This window comes from Arachis duranensis, chromosome 3, assembly GCF_000817695.3.
Source record: "Arachis duranensis cultivar V14167 chromosome 3, aradu.V14167.gnm2.J7QH, whole genome shotgun sequence".
NCBI lineage: Eukaryota > Viridiplantae > Streptophyta > Magnoliopsida > Fabales > Fabaceae > Arachis > Arachis duranensis.
Genome location: NC_029774.3, coordinates 20,272,315 through 20,295,958, shown reverse-complemented (window position 1 = coordinate 20,295,958; position 23,644 = coordinate 20,272,315). Strand labels below are relative to the sequence as shown.

At 33.7% G+C, this 23,644-nt stretch overlaps 3 protein-coding genes across 4 annotated transcripts; 1 reads left to right on the top strand and 2 right to left on the bottom strand.

Moving 5' to 3' along the window:
• Positions 1-4,177: 4,177 nt before the first annotated feature.
• On the bottom strand, positions 4,178-5,849 carry LOC107477949 (uncharacterized). The gene is made up of 4 exons (XM_016098044.1): positions 5,171-5,849; positions 4,946-5,034; positions 4,405-4,467; positions 4,178-4,324 (listed from the first exon to the last, which is right to left on the bottom strand). The coding sequence occupies exons 1-4, from the start codon at positions 5,847-5,849 to the stop codon at positions 4,178-4,180; spliced, it is 978 nt and encodes a 325-aa protein (XP_015953530.1).
• A 7,951-nt stretch (positions 5,850-13,800) lies between these two features.
• LOC107477901 (beta-glucuronosyltransferase GlcAT14A) lies at positions 13,801-17,556 on the top strand. The gene is made up of 4 exons (XM_052259021.1): positions 13,801-15,211; positions 16,453-16,528; positions 16,653-16,768; positions 16,947-17,556. The coding sequence occupies exons 1-4, from the start codon at positions 14,632-14,634 to the stop codon at positions 17,453-17,455; spliced, it is 1,281 nt and encodes a 426-aa protein (XP_052114981.1). The 5' UTR covers positions 13,801-14,631; the 3' UTR covers positions 17,456-17,556.
• Positions 17,557-18,281: 725 nt separating this feature from the next.
• Positions 18,282-22,394, bottom strand: LOC107477902 (uncharacterized). Of its 2 annotated transcripts, none has more exons than XM_016097996.3 (2): positions 22,120-22,394; positions 18,282-19,096 (listed from the first exon to the last, which is right to left on the bottom strand). In XM_016097996.3, exon 2 carries the CDS (start codon positions 19,012-19,014, stop codon positions 18,592-18,594), a length of 423 nt encoding a protein of 140 aa, XP_015953482.1. In that variant the 5' UTR covers positions 19,015-19,096; positions 22,120-22,394; the 3' UTR covers positions 18,282-18,591. The 2 variants fall into 2 exon arrangements, with proteins under 2 accessions (XP_015953482.1, XP_052114980.1); XM_052259020.1 differs by lacking the exon at positions 22,120-22,394 and adding an exon at positions 20,440-20,521.
• Positions 22,395-23,644: the final 1,250 nt, after the last annotated feature.

Here is a 23,644-nt window from a genome sequence, read left to right as displayed (position 1 = left end):
TTAGTTTCAGTAGGCTTACTGAATGTTGTTGTTTAGTCTTTATTTAACTTTTCTAGTGGAATAGCTTTCTCAATATTAATATATCTTTCATTACGTTTTTTTATGTATCGGTCATCCATGTTGGATCCTTCTTCTAGATGAAATGGGTAAATACTCCTTATTGAATGTCATTAATAAGAACTATGATTGTTATTTTCTGGGTAGATTTTATATCTCGAAACAATCTTTATTGAATATTTTCATGTAGGCTTAGTATCTCTCCTTGCTCCTACTTGACTCTAAGGAGACTAGGGGAGTACTTCACTTTGTCCTTTTGGATTGAGAAATAAAGCACATCATCGACTTGGATGGTAGGTTGTCAAACCGTTTCTGGATTATTTTGGTGAAAGTTGTAAGAAAAGCTTTACACCTGATTGTATCAAATACTTTGATTAAGTACATTTGACTTCTAAAATTTTTGGGATGATGTTGAGGGTCAATAGAGTAGTCATCTTTAGGTTTTAAAATTTTTTTTGCACCTTAGTTGTATGATAGCCTCTAAATTGAAAATAGGTCTTTGCTTCTGCATTACAACAAGTTATATATATAAGGGTTAAGTACTGAAATCATCCCTAAGGTCTGGGGTGAAAATCAAAATCATCCCCGACATTTTTTTGTTATTAAAATAATCCCCAACGTTACAAAACGTTATAAAATCGTCATTTTTTACTTTAATTTCATTCTCTTAACCAAATTACCCTTAAAATTAATAAAAATAAAATTAAGAAAAAACCTCAACACCTCCCCCCACCCCCACCCTGTCTCCGTATTTCTCCCTCTCTTCCCTTTCATCTCCTTCTTCCTACCCCTCTTCGGAACCCTCCCTCCCAACCACAACCCCAATTCTTCTTTTCTCTTTTTCTGCCACCGTATCATCTACGCCCCCACCTCATTCTCTACCTTCTTCGGCGCCGACTCTTTCTCTGCCGCGCTCTTTCTCTCGCAGCACCGGCATGCATTCTTCCTCTCACAGTGCCACGCCTCCGTTCTGCCTCCTGCAGTGGTGCGCCTCCGTTCTGCCTTCTTGCCGCATCACGCCTCCTTCCAGATTTAGATTTATTCTTCTTCCTGTTTTGCTTCTCTAATTCTCTGTTTTGCTACCATGGAGCTCACCACTTTTTTTTATTTTTTTTATTTTTGAAGAACATAAACTGATAAATATATTTTCTTTTTAAAATTTTTTAATTTCTATTACTGTTGAATTTGGATCTGAAGTTGCAATTGATGATTGCTGAATTGTTGTTAAATTTAAAATTTTTGTTGATTTATTTTGTTGATGTTTTTGTTGATGTTGTTCATTTTGATGTTGCTGTTGCTAAAAATGTGTTAATGTTACTGAATTTGTTGGTTAATTTGTTGTTGCTGTTGCTGAATTTAGTTTGTGGGTGGGTGATAGTAATTTACAGAGAATGAAAATGTGATAGTTATAGAGGCAGTGGTTATGGCCATGAGAAAAAGAAGAGGGAGAGGAAGAGAGTTGCCTAGGGATGATGAAGATGATGCAGGAGTTATGGACAAAAGGTGACGGGAATGGGGTGACGGAAGTGGAGTGGGGGGAGTGGGGTGACGGGAGTGGGGTGAGGGGGTTATGGGAATGAAGGGTAATATGGTAAAAAAATAAAATTGAAGTGGAAAATGATGATTTTATAACGTTTTGTAACGTTGAGGATGATTTTAATAACAAAAAAAGGTCGGGGACGATTTTGATTTTTACCCCAAACCTTAGGGACGATTTCAGTACTTAACCTTATATATAAATAGGCCAATCCTCATGTCATGTGTGTTAAGGTCATAGCTCGACCTCCAGATGTTGCTGGGTTATAGTTCATGGTATATCTGTTGTATTTCTCTTTTCAAATTATTTCTAACTTGAGTTGAGTCAAGCAATGATTGTGTCCAAGCAAAAGACCAACGATCTTGAATGCATGGTGTTCCTAGTTCTCTGGTTGAAGAATGTGGACTTGCAAGTTTATTTGTTGGGAAATGGTGGGCGGTCGAATGGGAAAATGAGTATAGTGGCTTCGATTTCCAACATTATTCCTAGATTTGAAGTCAGAAGTTATGCGCCTATTGTTGTAGTTGTTGTCTACCGTCACACACTTGGGTTTTGGGTCCCAACAACGACATCAATGTCATGAAGGACGTGCCTTAGATAGTGTTTGGTTGATATCCATGTCTCAATGAGATATGGATATGGTGACACATGTCTGCTGTTTGATTTGGTGAGACATAGATTTTCGAAGGACACGGGTGAATATAGAGACACTAAATTTGTGTACTTCCAATTTGGTGAGACATTGAGACACAACTTGTGAGACACTAATTTTTATTCTTTTATCCTTATTTAAGAGTAAACACCCAACCCGGTTTCTGTCCATTTTTCATAAGGACAAAGCGATTATTGTCCAAAAAAAAGGTACGTCCCGGCCCCTGTCTTTGCATTTCATGAGACATAGCGATCCCTTTGTGCCTTCTGGTGTTGAAAACAACCGAAATAAGCATATGTGTCACTTAAAGGTGATGAGTTGGCTGCCAGGTGTCCTTGAAGTGCCAAATTGTCAATTTAAAAATGGACAGGGGTCGATCTGTCCCTGCCTTTCAAACAAAAACGCTGTCGTTTTAAGTGGGATGGGAGGGTTAAATGCTGCGCTACTTCACTATATACTCTGAAAATGTATCACTGTGTTCGACTGTAAACCCTAGGACAACATGGTTGATAGTGAAGAACGTGGGTCGACATCAAATCGGCGAAGTGGGAGAGTTGAAAACAAATCAAGTTGGAGTTTGAAGGTTACTGGGAGTGTGGGATCAAGATGGAAGAAGAAGTGGGTTGCCCCAGAGTGTAATTGTGGAATTTATGCAATTTTGTTCATGTCTGGAACTGATATGAACCCAAACAGACTATTCTTTCGATGCCCATATTTCAAGGTAGGTTTATTAACAATTAAAATTTTGTTCACTTTGTTTCTCATTGATGCTCATACTTTAAGGTAGGTTTATCAACAATTAAAATTATGTTTACTCTATTTTCCAATAGATTCATAATAAAGAATATTATTTTGTAGACTCCAACACCTCATTACAAATACTTTTATTGGCTTGATGATTATGTTGCATCATTCAATGAAGATGCTGCGAAGACTCTTTTGCTCGAAGGTTTGAAGCTGAATTAGAATCTTAAAGAAGGTCATTCTTCTGCAGATGATAACAAAGTTAGGGAGCTAGAGGAAAGATTGGTTGGGTTAGAAATTCATTTGAAGAAAGCTAGATTGAATTTTAGTCAAATTAGATGCAGTAGTGTTGGATGTGTTATGTTGGCATTTGTTGCTGGAATTGTAGTTGGAAACCTGTTTAGTAGTGTAGTTTAGAGAGATCAATGTTGCTTCTGGAGTACTGTGAAACATGGTGATCTTGGTTGTTAAGTTGTTTAGGCTATGGCATTTGTTGCTATTGATCACTTTTGATGAATGAATATAAATATAATTAAGCTGCTTTTATTTTTATATGTTCGTTTATTCAAATTTAAAGACTGCAGTAGTATACATGATTTTGTAATAAAATAAGGTATTATGAATTTGTTGAACAAAGTAAGAAGCCATCTGTTGAAAATTGAACCTTAAGACATGATACCATAATAATAGAATAAGGGAATCATCATAACAGCCCTTAATAATATAGTTATCCAAAAGAGTATTCAACCAATTATATCACTGGTTGCATGTCTTAGCATCTAATTATATAATAACAAAAGCAAGGGCAACACAAGGTCCCTAATCAACATAGTTGTCGTAGCAAGTAATCTGATAACCAAAATAGACACAGTGTCCACAAGTTATTGTCCAAATTATTTATTCTTCCTAGTTCCAAACTTTTAAAACTAGATCAACTACTCAATTCTTGTTAGGAGGCCTAATCCCTGGAGTGGGGATGAACTTAAAAAGTCTTGATGCAGTTTCTGAAGTTGCTGCAGCCATGGTCTCAACTGATACTCCTGTTGATACACCTTGGTTCGTTGGAGCAGTGGGTCTCACAATTGGTTGCTTCTCCTTAAAGTATGGTGCAGAGTTGGTGTTGAATTTTGTTGCAGGATGTCCTCAGAGAAGATCATAGAAAATGTCATAATTAAATTAAATAGAGATCACCAATTTAACTTAGGGTCATTTTTTACCTCATCTGCTTGGGGTGCAGACTGTGAGACATTAATTTCCTCCTCTTGACTATGGTTCATTGATTGTCCTGTTGCAGATGTTTTGGGAAACTTCTTTTTGTTCTTCTTTGCCTTAGCCTATCATAAATGGTAACTGTTAGGATAACAAATAAATTAGTGTTATGCCAAATAAAGACCCTAAATTGGCATAAACTCACAGCAGCATCTAATGTAGTTTTTTCAGCATTGGCAATTGAGTTGTTCTGTCCTATTTGCTGAACCTGCTTAATCGTAAAATCACAAGATTGGAACACAAGAAGGCTCAACTAATTAGGATACTTAATTCCTTAACTATATATTTATAAGACAGTTAGCATATTAAATATATTTTGAAAGTGAGTCATCACTTGTTGGATTATACCTGTTGAGTGTTAGCTTGGCTTGACTCTACAAATTGCAAAGGCACTTTCTTTTTCCTTCTCTCTTTTTTTGTCATAGGTTTCCAATTCGGGTCTTGAGGTGCATTGGTACAAGTCTTGTAGTAGTGTCCTAGCTTACCACACTTTGAGCAAGTGACCTGAAAGGTTTTTCTACATTTGTTTGGATTCATCTCTTTCTCAACCGGGTTGATCTTCTCTTCATCTTTGGCCTATGAGCAGCTCTTTTGGTTGGAGGAAGAAGAGTCTTAGGAGCATCCGATTGTACCTAGTACTCTTCACTATTAACTGGTTTGATGCAATGTGAGTATGTAGCTCTTACTGCTTCTATTGTCAACCACTTATGTACAAAATTTTCAGGCCTAAGGCCCATCTTAGACATGGCTGCCACTGCATGTCTACAAGGCATACCTATAGACAATGATTGAAATGAAATAACTATTTTTTAATACCTTTTGCTGGTCCGATATAAAGTTCCAGCCCCTTTTCGTGCTATCACCTAAGTCATGCTGAAGTTGTGTTAAGAACTATTTCCAAGTGTCTTTACACTCATTTGGCACAACTGCATATGCAATAACAAAGAAATGGTTATTGCCATCTTGACCCACTGCAGATAGTAGCTGACCGCCATAATAGCCCTTAAGAAAATAACTGTCTAATCCAATCAAAGGCCTGCATCCTTCTATAAAGTCATTCTTGCAAGCATTTAAACTTATATATAGTCTATCAAACAAAGGGAGAGACTCTGGCTGAGGTATCACGTCTAATCTTGCAGTTGAACCAGGGTTTGTCCTATGCAGTTTCATCAGGTAATCCCTAATCTTACCATATTGTGCTCCTTCGTCGCTAATTACCTCCTCCTTAGCTGCCTTAAGTGCCATGCTTATCATTTTACCACTCAGTTGGATGTTGTAGTCTTCGATCATGTATTCCATAGCTTGCTTTGGCTTCATGTCTGGATGAATAAGAAGCCTCTTAACTAACTTTGAAGTTATCCACTGTCTATCAGCAAGGTTGCTGCTGAAATTCCACCCACAATTATGCTCATTGAACAAAGTTTTTACTTGAAAATATCCATGTGCACTATTCCATGATGTCAATATTAGCCATGGACAATTTTCACTTGCACAAGCTGCCCTGACCCTCTGCTTCTCATTCTTTAGATACATAACATCTTTACCTTCATATACGAAATAATCCTTCAGCGCACTCTTGAATGCTTCCATTGTAGTGCAGGTTTATCCAACTTTAAATTCAACCTTCCCGTACTCAGTTTCTTCATTAAAGGCATCATATGCAGTCCTCCCTTCATCCTCAGATGATACTGGGCTGTTGAATGCTTCACTTTCATAATCATATGACTTGTCATAATTCGAATCCAATTTCTCAATAGTTGGCCCAACACTCCCGGATGTGCCACCCAAACTAGTTCCAATGCCACTTAAACCACCACCTATAGTGTCAGTCTTACTTCCATTATACCTTCCATCTCTCAGAATATTTTTTCTTCTAGTGCCCTTATACTTCTTAGAAGGCCTTTTTTGGACAGAATTTTTCTTAGTTGTGTCCATACTATCCTTTCCACCTGAACCAGCCCCAACCTCCACATTTGGGCCAGCCCAATCTTGAACTTTTGGGCCATGACTAGCTTTCTTTGTAGGTTAAAGTCTCTTGTTCTTCTTCTGAATATTTTTTTTTCTTTTCCAAACTCTCATCACTGCTATCTGTATCTTCAAAACTAGAAGGAAAAGGCTTATAAGGCTCATCTTCTGTGGTCTCATATCCATCATCTGAAGATGATGATGATTCACTCAGCACAACATTATCATGTTCCACACCATCATCAACAACTTCAGGGACATCTATCGGGTGATCATAGTAAAGATAAAATTCATTGTTGCCCTTATTTCTCTTCTGAGCATTCCTCAGTTCGTTTATCTTAGCATCACCTTTAATAACATGTAGCCCAGCTTCCATGTCATCAGCAGTGTTGTCAAACTAATACATCTTCTTATATGTTGTATACCCTAATTCCTTAAATAAAATTTTTACACAAAAAAAGTTAATATAGTCTAAATCCATGGGTGGATACATATGTACTTTTCCATTAACATAACATAATACCTTTCTGAATTTCTCTTGAAACTTTTTCTATGATAAAAAATAGGAATAACCATAAAATTATCTATCTGAGACAAATAAAGTAAATGATATTTTATATTACAATCTCTACATAAATAATTGTGACTTTAATTGGGTACATATATATTTTAATAGAGTACATGTAGTTAAAGTAGGTATATATTCTAATGAAGTATTACAGATATAGAGACACACAAAAAAAATTCCAACATCAGTACTATGCATGATGTAATATAGTCAAAGTATGTAGGTATATATTTACTGGTTTCTTGTTTTACGGAAAAATCAAATTTTAATAAAGTACATAAACATTTGCTAAGATATATATTTGTCTTAAAACTTTAATAGAAAATTGCTGTGAACTCTTTTATAAACACTAATCATAACAATATTTATATATATATAATATTAAAATTTGAATAAAGATAATATATCTGTAAGATTTGTTGTTATATATAGAGTTTGTGATTTTAATACAAGCAAATCGATACATTCTGACCCCACTTGCAAACTGTATATGAATTCCATTGAACCCTATTTTCTATATATGAATTCCATTGTAGGAAGGGAAAACATCTTTCTCTCTTGATAGAAAAATGCCCCAAAATTAGCAACATTGAACCCTAACTAAACTCTATCTTTGTTATGCGACACCAAGCCAGAAAACAAAAAATGCAAACACTCACAAACCCTAAACTAATTAAACAATACACAATGTAACTAATATTTTATTTGACTAATCTCTTACTTACCTTGAAGACTTGCACAAAAAAGTTCTGTCAACGTCGTCAGGGAGTCCGTTAGTGGTGCCGTCTGAAGCTTCACTTGGAGCTTTATCAGCAACACTGTCAGCGTCTTATTCAGCTCCACAGCCAGGTAGACGTTGTCGTTTTGTCGTCTTCAGAGAGTTTTCAGAGAGAACATGAAAAGATTTTGGGTATTTTGTAGTTAGGAGAAAGGGAAGAATGGTTAAATGGAAACCCAATGCATGTACTATACGCACTATTTCAATTCCCCACCTAAAACGACAACGTTTTTATTTGGGAGGCAGGGATAGATCGATCCCTGTCCATTTTTAAATTTACAGCTTGGCACTTCAAGGACACCTGGCAGCCAGCTCATCGCCGTTAAGTGACACGTATGCTTATTCCGGTTGTTTTCAACGCCGAAAGGCACAGAGGAACCACCATGTCTCACGGAACGCAAAAACAGGGGCGGGACGTACCTTTTTTTGGACAGGGATTCTTTGTCTTTATGAAAAATGGACAGGGACCGAGTTGGATGTTTACTCCTTATTTAATTTTTAAAATTTGTCTTCTTATCTCTCCAAACCTTTCTTTTTTCTCTTCTTTTTTTAGATTCTACAACTAAATTTATCTTTCTATTTTCTTCAAAAAAAATATTGTACATTTAATTTTTTTATTTAAATTTTGATTAATTTTTGATAAATTCTAAGCTTTAGTTTTTTGTTTTTTTCAAGGAAATTATATATTTAATATTTAAATGATAATTTAAGATGATATTGAAAGAAATAAAAAATATTAGAAGAAATAAAAATTTAATGATGATGACATGTAGTGTTAAGAATAATGAGTGTACAGTGATGATCGTAAAATTTGTAGTTGAGTAAAAGGTAATTCAGTCTTTTTTAAATATGTGTATCTTATTCCTTATTTTTGCTAAACACAATATATAGATACAAATATTTTAATATTTGTATCTTTATATCTATATCTTATTATATACATCAATCAAACAAAACCTTAGAACTTAAAAAAATATGTAGGTGATAGATCTTGTTATAAGATAAAGAATTTTATAGCTGGTTGGATGAGTCCTACCATTCAAAAAGCTTGGTAGACGTACTTAATTGCAAGAAAATTTAATGCCTAAATTAATAACAAAGTAAGCATGTGTTAGATGATAGAGTAAATTCATATTTTAGGTAATATTTATAGAGGAGTAGATGAGCTCAACGTTGTTTGGAGTTAAGTCACTAAAGTCTCATCTTCAATTAGACCTTGTTAACACTAAGAGGTTATTTGGCTAGAGGGCTAAATTTGGGTGACCGTCGCTCAGTTGTGCATGTGAAATCCTACTTAGAATGATAACACTAAAAAATTTTATATAGTCGTTTAATCACAATTATTTTTTAATGATTATTTACGTAATTAATATAAAAAATAGTTATAATTCAAATGATATAGTCTTTCTATACTCAATTAAAAAGTTGTAGATTCGAGTTTCTTATCTTTAATAAAAAAAGATAATTATTTTTTATTGATGTATTATTACATAGTTAAATACATATATAATTATCAAAATTAGTTAAATTCAAGATTTTAGTTCAAAGTTACTTGCATATATATTTTTCCTAGTTTTAACACTTTCTTTTTTTTCTTCTCAGTAGTCGTTTCCCTTACAAATAATACACACGTTATAGATCAGACTGAAATGAAAAAAATTGAAATTAAAAGCCAATAAACTTTGATCAAATTGCCGTTGGGGTCAATATTAAGGTTAACTAATAACTATAACGAAAACAGTAAAAGTTTAATGTTTTTGTTATCTCTCCTTAATCGTTTCCATTCAGTCATCATTATCATCTGTACGTGTTTGCACTTTGCACAGAAAAATATTAGAACATCAACAATATTTATTATTTTTTTGTCAATAATTAATCAATAATATTTAAAAATATATATTAAAATTGCATTTAGTATGGGATTTAAAATTGAGACCGGGAGACTCCGATTTAATATTGTGTTTAGTGACCAAAAATTAAACTTAAAATTTTAGTTTTAAGATACAAAATTCGGCGAAAGCTAGTGCACTCCAGGTAAAGTCGGGAGTGCAACACTCTTTAAAAGTTAACCTACTATCAAAAGTTATCAGGTAAATTAAATTTATTTACTATTGTTATTATTTTTTTTGTCATAGGCTGAACAAACAAACCGGCACTAACAAAAATACTAATTCCCTCATTTAACACACGGACGACCTTTACACCACAAAAATACTCATAAAAATTTGATTGAATTCCTCCTTTATTCTGTTATTGTTCATTTAGAAGGTTTCTTCCGGATCGAATGAAAGTGGAAATTCAGGCGGAGAAACAAGTCTTCCGGCTTTGGAGTCTAGTCTTCCTCAAGTAGTGAATCACTGGCTACGTTTAGAGCTGTAATAGCAGCCGAAAACAAAGCATAGATATATGCTCGGATCAGAAATCTAGAGAAGACTTAGAGCGGAGAAAAGTCATTCTACAAGCAATCCTGAGATTGATAAGTTCGAAAGGAAATTCTTGCTATTGGTCTTGTTACCCGGAGAAGAAAACAACAACTCACTCTCTTTAGTTAGACGGGATCTAGTTAGGAAAGCAGGTAATCATATATGTCTTCAAGCATTTTCACTGTGTTTTATTTGTTGGCAGGTGCTTCCATTATCGTTCTGACTAGTCACAGATTTTAACGCTCTTGAACCCACCACATTCCACCTCTACCATAAATGACCTTCAAAGTCCGAAAAATTGCTGCCATAGAAAAGGAAGACGTGACGCATGTCTGTCGCTGCTGCTGGTTGGCTAACTCCAAAGGCAAATTCTGTAGAAGAACTCCGGTCTCCATGAAGGCGCCATGATTCTCAGATGACGACATAGTCAAAGCACAAAATAGATGACAGTTACAACAAGTTCATTATCTTTTATTTCAAATTATCCTCAAATTGTACGTAATAAAATGAAAAATTAAAATACAATTATATTTAAACAATTATTTGTATTATTTTTTTATTAATTTATTCAAAAAATAATTAAATTTTAAAGCTAATTGGTATAAAATGTTACAGATATAAAACTAAGAAAAATTTTTATTTGTATAAGAATGAGCCTAATAAATAATTATTCTATTTAAATATAATTAAGAGTATTTCTTTCTTTGTCAACAGGTTATAATTCAAATGACATAGGGTGTGTTTGGATTTGCGTTGGAGAAGAGAAAAGCGCGTTTGAGCTTCTTGAACGCTTCATCTTTGTGTTTGGCAACATTTTTATCCTCTAAAAGCAGAAGTGATTTCTATGTTAAATCCACATTTACCAAAAGTTATAAATTCTAGCTTTTCCGTTTAGCTTTTCACGTTGGATTAAAAATTATGTTGTATGTACCAATTATATCCTTATTATTCATATGTTTGTTTTTTTTATAATATTTTTTTTAATACTCTCTTATGCATATTATTGTTTTTTATAAAATTTTTGTTTTTTTATTTATATGAGTTTTTTTATTGTTATTGTTATTTCTTTTTTACATGAAATATTTTTTTACTTTGTATTATGATTCTATTAATCCTATTAGAGTACTAAAGAATATTAAAAATACTAAAAAAATATTAAAATTTATTTAAATATTTAAAATAAAATTATAAAATAACATAAAATAATTATTTAAATTTATGTTTTTTTCTGTAATTTTTCACCTAAAATGATTTTGAATAATGTAATTCAAACAATATTTAGTTTACTATAATCCTGGATTTAGTACATAAATTTTTAATTTATTTTTTATGTATTATTTATTTTAATTCTAAAGTCCAAAATTTTTTTTTGTAGAGACATGTTATTTTTAATATTTATATACTATTTTTTTATTTTGAACTTCAGCCCAATATCTGAGATTTACAAAAAAAATCTAAAACTTGTAAAAACATGATTAACCTGATTAACAGGTTACCTTTTTAAATCTAGGCCATTCAAATAAAATATAATAAATAAAGAGTTCAAATTTAATGAATTCACAAGGTGTGCAGTACTCCATACTTAATAAGGAACGTTTAAGAATGAGCCACAAAATTCTAATATCTTTAATACCTTTAAAAAGTGAAGATACAAAAGATTGAAATTTTAATAACATTTTTTTTCAAAAATACCATTTTTCAACTTTGATAATCCGCAATCTACCATCTCTATGTAAACACTAAACAAAGAATAAATTAGAACAAACAAATTATGACAGAAAGAAAAGGAAAAGAAGAAGCAATATTGCAGAGAGTCACTACTACCGTCGTCACCACCGTGTTTGTGATTGAGGAGAGAAGGACAAATCGTGGAGAAGAGAATCAGAGAGGGAGAGAAAGGAGAAGAAGAAGAGAACATCAACAAAGAAGATTGTTGTGCTACCATCAAGCAATAGAGGAAAAGACAGAAACTAAGGAAAACAGAGATGTATAGCAACATGTATAAATCATTAAATCTTTTTTAGTAATAAATAATATTTTAGTAATTATATTTATTTTAATTTTTATATTTGTTTTGAATTAAATAAGATATTGAGACATAACTCAATCTTATACCTTTTATAATAAACACAATATAAAGATTTAATTTTGTCTTAGTCTTTATATTTCTGTTTTTCAATCTTCCTTTCAAATGTAATTTAAAAATATGTTATTAGATTATTAAATTTAAAAAATTAGATTAATAGTTAACATGTTTATCAAAAATAATAAATTTTAATGATTATTTAACTTTTTTTCTTAAATAAATTATATAAAAAAAATAAGAAATAAGGTTACAAATAAAATTCAATAAACTAGCTCAAATGACATTGTTTTTTCATATTCATCTAAAAATTACGAATTCAAATTTATCTTTGATAAAAATAAAAAATAAAAAAATAAAATTCAATAAATTACTCTTTCCATGTCATGAATCATGATGCATGTTAGTTGAAGATGGAGAAATGCTGAACAGAGAAGGAAAGAGAAACAAGAAAATGGAAACGTATGGAGTAACAACAATATTCAACGGACTCCGTTACATACAATGAACACAATATTTCAATACTCACTTCCAAGAAAACTAACGTGAAAAACGAACCACCGTTAACGTAAAACGTGTTCATTACAACAACTACAAGTAGTATTTCACTATTTCTTTAATGACACTTTGGAGACTTATTAATATTAAAACTTCAAAAAAGAAAATTGAAGAGAGTCTTCAAACACTTGTTGGCTGTTGCATATACTATCTTAGAATTTAAATTATTATTGGAAGAAAAAGAAAATTAATTTATTGAAACTACTAAAATCACCCCCAATTTTTAAATATGCTGACAATAAATCTCCACTTTTGATAAAGACAAAAATAATTTTAAAATATTATTAAATGTGACAAAAATTAACAAAAGATATTTTTTATAAATAAAAAATAAATTTTTTTATTTGACAATCTGTTTATATATAAAAATTTTGTAAAAATATTTGAATAAATATTTATAACGCATATACAAAAAACTGAATAAAAAATTAATCTCTAGATTTTGTTTTCATTTTTTAAAAGTATGCTTGGCCATCAACAAAATAAAATCGTAAAAAAATCTATCAAGTGTAAAATTATTAATTTTAAATATAAAAATTCTAATCAATTTTACAAAAAATTACATAAAAAACTATTCTCTAAATATTTTTTGAGAACTTATATTTAATGTTGGATATTTTTATTATATTTTAAAATATTTTAATGATAATTTTTTTGTTAGCAAAAATGTGAATTATTTTGTCAGCATTTCAAAGATTGAAAATGATTTTAATAGTTTATCCATTATTAAATGTAAATTCAGTAACAAGAAATTTGGATGATAAATATTAATTAGTTAGATTATACTAACAAAGCATTTAACTTTAATGCTGACTATTTCAAAAATCTTACAGAAAAATGATGATATTTATTGTAGAAGAAAAATATATTCTTTTAATATCTTCTTTCTGAATATACTTAAAAAAGAATTAATCTCCTATCCAAACTATAAAAAATGGATACCCTTAACATATAGAAAAGGTTATGAATATAATATTGAAACCTGATGAAAATGCATCATAATAAATTCATAATTAACTTCCTTACTTTTGTTAAAGCGACAAACGTCAATACTTAATCTTCTGGCAACATAATTAATCTTTCGCTGGCCAACATTCAAAGCTAAAAATGAGAATAGAAAAAAGAAGAAAAACAAAACACAAACAATTCCAAACAACAGTCCATCACTTTTGAATCTTCATTGAATCCTCTCTCTCTCTCTCTCTCTCTCATCTTTGGATTGGACCATTTTCCTTGGAACTAGTCCTCTCTTGAATCTGAAGTTACCCAAAAGACTTGAACTTCAAGTGTGTTCTTCTCCTTAAACAAAGCCTGGTTTTGGAATTGACATAGATCTTGCCTTTGATACAGTTTGCGAAAAAAAGGGTAGAGATTAAAGCATAAGGTACAACCTGCACTTTTATTTATTTATTTTAATTTGTGTAGTGAGTTCCAAAATCAGTAGCAGTTACTGATAAAGAGACATAAGAGAAGAGAAGGTTGATTGATTGATGACTTATGGTGAAGTTTGCTCCCACCTTTTCCTTCATAAAAAAATGGTTGCTTTTTTGATGGGGGAGTGAAATTGATTGACTAATGTCTAATGGTTTATGAGCTGAGTTTATCAACTGGATGTGGGTCCCAATTCATGTGTCATAGGTTGTTTATGTTTCGTGTAGCTCCCAAATCATAATCTTTTGGCATTGGTGTGGATTGATGCCGATTTAAAGTAGACATCTTAAGCTTGAAAATCATGTTCTATCTTTCAGAAAACATGCACCCTTTTTGCTTAAATGCATGTTAAGGAGGTTGTGGTTTTGGTAATCTGGTTCTCTTTAGTTTTAACAAGTGGTTCCAGTTCTTTTGCTGAAATCATTTTTCTGCCGGGGATTCGACTAGTTCGGTTTCATCTGCAGCTTGAAAGAGGTGAATTTATAGACAGAGAAAGTTTGTTCTTGCACTTGAGGTGAAACGGTTCTGGAATTCGATTTGGATTTTGAACTGTTGTACAAAAGAGTATGAGGAAAAATGCTGGTTCTTATTCAGGAAGGATGTTTAGTGACAGGAAATGGATTATACCCTTTTTCGCAACTTTACTGGTTTCTGTGAGTCTGATCCTGACTGCTATGCTGGGGGCACCGAGTTCTGCTGGCAGGGGAGATCAGCTCACAAGATCGGAGGATTCGAGTGGATATTTTGTGGAATCAGATTTGGAAAGGTCTTATAATGATAATGTGGTTACGAAAATGGAGGCACCGAGGTTTGCATATCTTATTTCGGGAACCAAGGGTGATAGCCAAAGGATGTTGAGAACATTAGAGGCAGTGTACCACCCAAGGAACCAGTACATCTTGCATTTAGATCTTGAGGCTCTGCCCCGTGAAAGGATGGAACTGGCAAATGCAGTGAAAGCAGATCCAATGTTTCGGGAAGTGGAGAATGTGCGTGTTATGTCCCAATCCAATTTGGTGACTTATAAGGGTCCAACAATGATTGCTTGTACCCTCCAAGCCATTGCCATATTATTGAAAGAGAGTTCCGGGTGGGACTGGTTTATAAACCTCAGTGCATCAGATTATCCTCTTATGACACAGGATGGTTAGTAATCAATTCTTTATTTACCTCTTTGATGTTATTATGGTGTTGTTCTTGTGAATTTCTTTTCCTTAAGCTCTGGCCTTATTGGTTGTGGGGATATAACTTTATGGACTTATTCTTTCAGTTTAAACATTTGATACCGTTTCTCAGCTGTTTTGAAAATTTGAAAAACTATGTCATTTGGGTATCTGTTGATCTTTGAGGACAGAAAAGGTTAGAAATATTGGGACTAATGTTACTAGGACAGGAATGGTTATTGAATCAAGGGATTATGGTATGTCATAATGTGCTGTCCCTGCTTCTCCTTATATATTGGTATTGCTGTCGATAATATATGATTACTAAGTGTGGACTAGTTTGAGCTAATAATGAGTTTCCATTTGTTTCATAATTTGTTGATTTACAATCCGTATGTCTGTTGCTTGATTTTGTTACAAATTTTAGGAAATTTGCATTCTATTAAGTAGCTATCGGTTGTCTTGATTTTGTTGCGTTCTTAAGTAATTTAGATAAGTAATATCCTTGGTAGACAAAAATCAATTGGCTATGTTGGCACTCTGAGTGCTTAAGGATAAAAGTTAGTACAGTCTAAAAGGAATGTCAGTCTTCATAATCTTGCTTCGGCGCCATTCATGTTACTTTTATATTGAACTCATTGCTACTGGCTTTGGTTTAGTTTTTGCATGATGTCATTGTTTCCTGAAAGGTATGAATTTCCTTTTCCACAAAACTTTGTGAACTTCAATCTTAGCGGTTGCTGAATCTTATCAAAAATCACAACTTAAATTATGTCTTATAAGATTGTTAGGTTTATCTTTTAATTACAAGAACCATTGTCCCAATGGAGGTGTCACAGCAATAGCAATTGTCAAATCCAAAGTTAATTTTGATTCAAATAACTATTTGGTCAGGGATTAAATATCACCAAAGCACGGCATGTGATCAGTTTAATTGTTTTCCTCTATCTGATATTCAAAGGGATTGACATATATTGTTATATTATTTTATCCATGTGAGGTCTACATAGTTTTCTCCTTGTAGAATTTAGTCACTGATTTGGAATCTTTGTGAGGATATCTTATTCCTTTTTGTACCATTCCATGTGTTGCATTTATTAGAAGGTAGTGCACTTATCCAGACACCTTGCATTCTCATGGTTGTTTGATCTATCTTAGTCCTTCTTGAACCTTCTAAGAACCTTTTTGAACTGTGAAGTAATCTGTGTCTCCCTGCTTTTGCAGATTTGCTGCATGTTTTCTCTAATCTATCAAGAGATCTCAATTTCATCGAACACACTCGCCTTGCTGGTTGGAAACTGTAAGAAAATCGCTGCACTTCATAAAATCTCTACTGTAAAATATAATCCCCCTACACACTCCTCTTTCTTGGTGTGCTGTATTTGTTGATCCGGATTTCTCGTTGTAAATGCTTTTATGCTCAGGAATCAAAGAGCAAAACCAATCATCTATGATCCTGCGCTTTATTTATCAAGGAAATCTGATTTAGCATGGACTACTCAGCGAAGAACACTTCCCACATCTTTTTCCCTTTTCACTGGTATGTCTAAATTTGTGTATTTCTTTATGCTCTATTGCTTTATTTTCCATTACCAATATAAACTTAAATTCCCTTTCAAGGTTTAGCACTGCAAAGGTTGTCAAATATGTAGTTAACTTGCCGAGTTACATTTATTGGCGAATCCCTATAATTTTCTTAAATATGCTTTGATGAACAGGTTCAGCTTGGGTTGTACTGACCCGGTCCTTCGTGGAGTACTGCATATGGGGATGGGATAACTTACCTCGCACGATGCTTATGTATTATGCAAATTTTGTGTCCTCGCCGGAGGGATATTTTCATACTGTCATCTGTAACAATGAAGAATTCCGGCATACAGCAGTAAGCCATGATCTTCATTACATTGCTTGGGACAATCCCCCGAAGCAGCATCCCCGCTCATTAACTATGAAAGACTTCGATAAAATGGTAACAAGTAATGCCCCCTTTGCCCGAAAGTTTCCAAAGGATGATCCCGTTCTAGACAAGATCGACAAAGAACTTCTGAGCCGCACACATAGATTTCCGCCCGGGGCATGGTGTGTTGGGAGCTCAGATGGTGAGGCAGACCCTTGTTCTATACGTGGTAACGATACGGTGTTTAGGCCAGGCCCCGGTGCTGAAAGGTTATGGGAGCTGCTTCAAATACTGGTTTCTGAAGAAAATAAAAGCAAGCGGTGTTTGTGACAAAGAGGTTACCTTCCAAGTAGGGCAGTGTCAAAGTGTAAATAATTGTGATTATAGATCATATACGTATCCAATGTAAAAGTTCAAAATTTCGTGTTCAATGCAGGTTCACAGTAAAAAGCAACAAGCACTGACAACAGAAGTTTTAAACTTTAAAAGTTATTGTTTCAGTTTAGTTGACTTTCACTTTTGGTTGCAATTGCAACCAACCATTTAGGCAATGACCATATTTTTACCTTCTTGGTTACAAAAGAAAATTAAATTTCACATGTGGACTTCATATTCATTATCAAATTGTTTATTATGGATAAAGTCATAGACAATTTTCCGTCATAACCACCCTCTTCAACACTAAAATGTATAATGTTGTGTAGAAATACCCATATTCCCCTCTTTTCTAATGTTGTGTAGATACTCATATTACTTGCTATATATATGATGTAACACTTAATTTCCATTCTATTATATAATAGTGGGATAATGTAAATATTTTAACGTGAAATTTTGAACAGCAGACCACACAAGGTGTACATTTTTAAGAAGCAACATCGACATAGCATAGCTGTGGCATGGCTTTTGTGATGTTAAATCCCATTCTACTATTATGATGCATAATTTTGTAAGTAGCCAGATATGTATACAGATATGTATATCGTGTTCATGGGCAACTTTCAACTCACAGATTAGTGTAGTCAATAATGTTTAGAATGAAGCTATAGCAATCACAACACTAATCCGACAAGATGTGAAAGTTTTGCATAATATTTATGCTGAAACCTCAATCTCATAAGCCCAACAGTGATCATAGAACAACTCCACAAGAGCCTAACTCAACTACAAAATTAATAATATAATAATTAGAAATGTAACACTTAGAAATAATTTCATCAAATCTAAGATACTACTAAACATATTCTAATATTAAAAATTCACCTCAGAATATATATATATATATATATATATACAATTTAGATCATAGCAGGATCTGATGTTACTAAAGATGATCATAAGTTCATAACCAATCCATGGGGCATTTTCATTCCCAGAACCAAACACTAACTTTTCAGCCCCAGCAGGAAAATCCTCACTAAATCTCAGATGCTGTAAGTCTACAACAGTAGAAAGAAGAAACACCTTTAAAACTCAAGACTGCTGGCGTCGGAAGCAGCTGCTTTCGGGTACCCATCATACTCAATCTTCTTGATGTGCAGCGAAGAACACACCATCTTGAACTTGCGCCTCAGCTCATCCATGATCTCCTGCACGTGCTGGTCCTCCGGGTCCATCATGGGGTACCTCTGGAGCAGCTCTTCCATCTGCCTGATACCTGCTTGGGCCCGAGAAGAGAACACCGTGTGGTCAGCCCGGATAGCAGAGACCCAGAGGTCAATGCAGCCCTTGTAGAAGCCCAACTCCTCACCGACCTCGAAGCCTACCTTGAGGCCCACCTGCCTGGCCTCTTCCTTGCCAGTAGCAAGACCTTCAGAATAGCCTTGGTTGTATCCTTCCTTGTGGTGGGTCTCCTCCAAGTTCAGCGAAGAATCGAATATGTCATCCATGGCCAGTGATTTTGGCCAAAAAAGAACTTACTTCAATTTATTAACTGCAGTTCACAAGATTTCTGTTTTAATTTTTATGGTCCTGGAAAAAGAGAGATGATGCAGGAGTTAGTTATAAGTAGAGGTGTAATCTGGTAGTGTTGGAAGAGAAATAACCCTTTAGATTGATGCACTTTTCATAACTAAACCTCAATGGAAACAATCGATTACAAGTGGGAATAGTTATCAAAACCAAACTGATAATCAAATTGGCCATACTCTTGGGTCACTAGGCCCACCGGTTGGCCCGGTCTCACTTAAATAATCAATTGTCTAGAGATTAATCAAGACAGAGAAAACATTCCGAAAATTAAAGTAATAATGCAAAGGCTGAAATTATGACTTTTTTTGTTTTTCAAGGAAATATATTCCATTGGAAAATAAACTAATATAGCAGCATTCCAATATTTTTTTTGTGAACATGAACATTCCTCTAGAAAAATTCTAAGTGTGTGGCTGTGACTTGTAATTATGTTTTTATGAGCCACAATATATCTTCTACTGTCACTATCTTTTTTTTTTCCCAATTTTTAGCATCTTTGTTCTAAACATGCAAAGCAAAACAAAAGGGCCAAAGAACAGAACATAGAAGATCCTTCCTGAATGAAAAACAAGCCAAATATAACAAAAAAACCTTCAACTCAAATGAAATTTCCCTGTTGAAACTCTTTTTTATCCGATAGTTGAATCCACTCACAAAGAAACGCATAGCAAGGGGGTGAGCGTTGCAGTACAAAATCAACAAATCCAGGCACAAACACACCCGGTCACAAACACAGCAATAAGATACAGAAAACAGTCCTCAAAACATAAACAACAAACTAAAACTAACAGATAAGCACATAGCAAAGACTAAAGGCTACAGATGTAAACCGAAACACCCTCATGTCCTCCCTGATTCTAGCTTTCTATCAGTCCAATTCCCTTGCCAAATATCCCTTCAAAGTTAATATTTCACGGTACAAGTCCTCTAATTGTAAACCTTCCCATTTTCTCTCTTTTTAAAACAAACTCTTATTACCACTGACCTCCAAATCAAACTATTGCAAAGTGATTAATCCATTGAGGAAATTAAAGAGTGTTACACAACACCAGAAGAAAGACCCTTTATTGAATCTTCATCATTTGATTATCAAGCTAGGAGACAAAGTTTGTAGTGTTAATGAAATGTTTTCTGTCCTATTATCTCTCTTAGTTTCTCCAACTTTAGTATACTAGCCTCAAGAATGGAAAAAGAACAAAGAGAACAACTTAAATCAATTAGTTTTACATACAAATACAATTCATCTAAACCTATTACAAATTAAATCAATCACTGTTACCTACAAATACAAATAGCATCAATACATTAAAACAGAAAAAAAAATTAATAAAAAAAAAACTCACCTACACTACACTGCAGAATGACGACGGAGTAAGCAGAGGCAGACGAGGCACGAGGCGGAAGCAGAGACAGGCAAGGCACCGACACAGACGGAGAAGGAAGAGGGGAGCAGACACTGGCAACGCGGGGATGAGGCAGAGGATCGGGAGAGGGGAGTGACGAGTGACGACCTCCGTCGTTGGCTGCCGTTGTGTTTGGCAATAACTGTGCGGAACCGCGGTGAATGAGGTAGAGAGGGGAGAGTGAGTGAATGTGAATCTGTGATTCTTGGGAGAGAGTGACTTCAGGCTGGGGATTTGCCGTTGGGAAATTACTAATAAGGGCTTTTTATTTTTTATTTTTTGAGTAGGGTGACAATTGAATCTTGAGAATTTTGCGATCGGACAAGTTATACTCTGAAAAAAAAATAACAATTAGGTTGTGTTTGTTTATAGAGACCAAGGTTGCGAGAACCAGACCGGTCATTGAACCGGTTAAGTGACTGGTTTAATAGTTTAATGGTTCAACCAGGGTCGAACCGTGGTTGAACCGGTTTAATTGATAAACTTTTGTTCGGTAAGGATGTTAGACTTTTATGCACTTGTATATATAAAATTTGCAGCCAAAACAAAAGTGATATGTCTGTAAATTTGGATCCAACAAGAAGTAGCCAAAGTAAAGAAACACCCAAAATAATCAAAATGAAACTTTTCTGCAGCAAGCATCATTAACCCTTAAAATTAAAGATGACAAATTTCTCATTCTAACACAAGCATAGTAAGCTATGTTCTTTAACTGTGATTGCAATGCAACAACAAACCATTATGTCCCAATGTCATACACAACATCAAGGTAATACATTTAAAAAGAATAAATAAATAAACAAAAGGAGTTCAGCTCAAAACATGAGTAAGCCCTTCAAATAATCAAAAGTTTATTTGGTCCTTCGAATATGCATTTGACATCAAATTGATCATCAATTTATATATATTACTAAAATGGTCAAATTAGTCCCAAAGATATATGAGACATCTAATTGTCTCTTCACTATCAATCTGTTACATTTCTCCATAAAATTAGACCTCAAAAACATAAAATTGGTCCTTGGTGAACAAAAAATTGATTATTAAAGGACCATTTTGATGCTGTTGACACAAATGAGCATCAATGTGGGTACCTGAACTTTTCTAGGCCTACATGAAATATAAGGATTTAAAATAATAGAATAAAAAGCAGCAGAAGCAAAACTTTGAACAGAAACTGAATTTTAATTCAATTCTCTAGCAATAACTTGATACATCATATGCATTGTTGGCTCTGTATAAGAAAAGAAAGATCTGAGAAAATATTTGCCTTGGAATTATATCAATTCATATAGCATTTAAAATCCAGAATTATATCCAGCAAAAGTCAATGTAGCATTCAAAATCCAGAGTCCCAAAATTGTATCAATTCTATATAGCATTCAAAATCCAGAATCCAAAATTGAACTTGTATCAAATTTATATTAAGCAAATTCAGAATTACAGAATGATTAATTCATATAATTAACAAAAAAAAAACTGAAAAGCAGAAGAAGAACTCTGCATCAAGCCATCAATTCATATAATTAACAAGACAATTGAACTAACAATCTTCCAACAAACAATTCATATAGTTAATTAACAAAATAAAAAAATTAATTCAAAAACCTAAGAACTCACCGTGGCAGAGAGCAAGAAGGCCTAAGTTCCAGGACGACCAGAACAACGACGCCGACGACCAGGGCGACCAGACGACACCGACGCCAGAAGCTCCAGAGTTCAGACGACTAGATGACGACGCCGCTGACAGCAGCTTCGATCCGGGACCGGGAGTTCCTTCTGCCCGTTGGAGTTCCTTCTGCCGGCGTCGATTGTGGAGCTTGTTGCCGGGTTAGGGTTCGAAAATGGAAGAGGAAATTAGGGCAGCTATGGGTTTCGAAAATGGAAGAGGAAATGGATGGATTGGGTGGGTGGGTCACTACTCACTAGTACAGTAAGGGGTTTTTTTTTCCTTCCCCTCGGTGTCAAAACGACGCCGTTTTGATGGATAATGAAAAACCGTTGATTTAAAAAACCGGACTAGTTCACCCGATTTGCCGGTTAACTGCCGGTTCGGCCAATTTTTCTATCATCTTTTGTAAGACGGTTTTAGGAGTCACCCGGATTGGTTAAATAACCGATTTTTGGTTAACCTGGTCGAACCGGTCAGTCCGGTCCGATTTTCAAAACCTTGATAGAGACACAAAATTGTATTTGATAGATAAGACATGGACAAAGACATTGTATCTAGATACATTAAATTAGTGTATTTTTTATTCATCGTGACTAGAAGGACACAAAGACACTAACAAGGGATACAACTTAATTTTTATATTTTTTTTATTATTCTTATTGATTTTTCATAATTATACTTTTTATTATTATATTTTTCCTCAAATTTTTTAAATAAAAAATAGAATAAATTAGATTTTCATAATTTGTTATACTTTATCACCAAACAGAATACAAGAACACTAAATTTTATGTCTCTGTCCTTTATGTCTTATTCTTAGTGTCTTGTCTTGTTCTGTTCTCAAAAACAAATGCAACCTTAGATCCTCCAGAAAATAAAATGTGGACACATTACATCCTTCAATTAGTAAGACTAACGGCGCTTCTGACGTGGACTATCAATGTAATTGAGGTGTCCGTTAAATGTCACATTGGAATTATTCTAAATGATGCGGACAAATTAGTTCTTGAATGTTGTTTGATTTTAACATGTCCCAAACTCTAATTGTCAAGAATCCCCAATTATTTTCACCCTGAAACAAAATTTTAGCACAACACAAAATGAATAACACCAGAAGCACGAAGCACCAAAGAAAAAGAATAAAGGCAACGGTTGAAATTATAGGAGTGACTTAACACATGAAAGAGATTTCAGCAATAAGATCGCTCCTAAGTGTAACTGTCATCTATATGCAACAATATACAAGTTTGGAACAGTAGAGAATTTAGATAGGTTGTTCTTAGGATGTCCAAACTATAGGGTAATTTAATTCAATTTTTTTTTTAAATTTTGAGTGTTCCATTGAATTGAAATTCATATTTGTCATTCATGGTATGTTTTTTTGTCCTTATTACATGACAATTTGTCATACTACAAGTTATTTAGATGGTTGAATGATATTACTAGAGATGTGAAAGTTCAAAGTTCTAAGCA

Coding starts and splice junctions, on each gene's coding strand:
- LOC107477949 (XM_016098044.1), bottom strand. CDS start 5,849: ATGGAAGCATTCAAGAGTGCGCTGAAGGATTATTTCGTATATGAAGGT. Junction 5,035..5,170: donor TGCAGTTGTGCCAAATGAGT/GTAAAGACACTT, acceptor CATTGTCTATAG/GTATGCCTTGTAGACATGCA. Junction 4,325..4,404: donor AAACTACATTAGATGCTGCT/GTGAGTTTATGC, acceptor CATTTATGATAG/GCTAAGGCAAAGAAGAACAA.
- LOC107477901 (XM_052259021.1), top strand. CDS start 14,632: ATGAGGAAAAATGCTGGTTCTTATTCAGGAAGGATGTTTAGTGACAGG. Junction 15,212..16,452: donor TCCTCTTATGACACAGGATG/GTTAGTAATCAA, acceptor CTGCTTTTGCAG/ATTTGCTGCATGTTTTCTCT. Junction 16,769..16,946: donor ATCTTTTTCCCTTTTCACTG/GTATGTCTAAAT, acceptor TTTGATGAACAG/GTTCAGCTTGGGTTGTACTG.
- LOC107477902 (XM_016097996.3), bottom strand. CDS start 19,014: ATGGATGACATATTCGATTCTTCGCTGAACTTGGAGGAGACCCACCAC.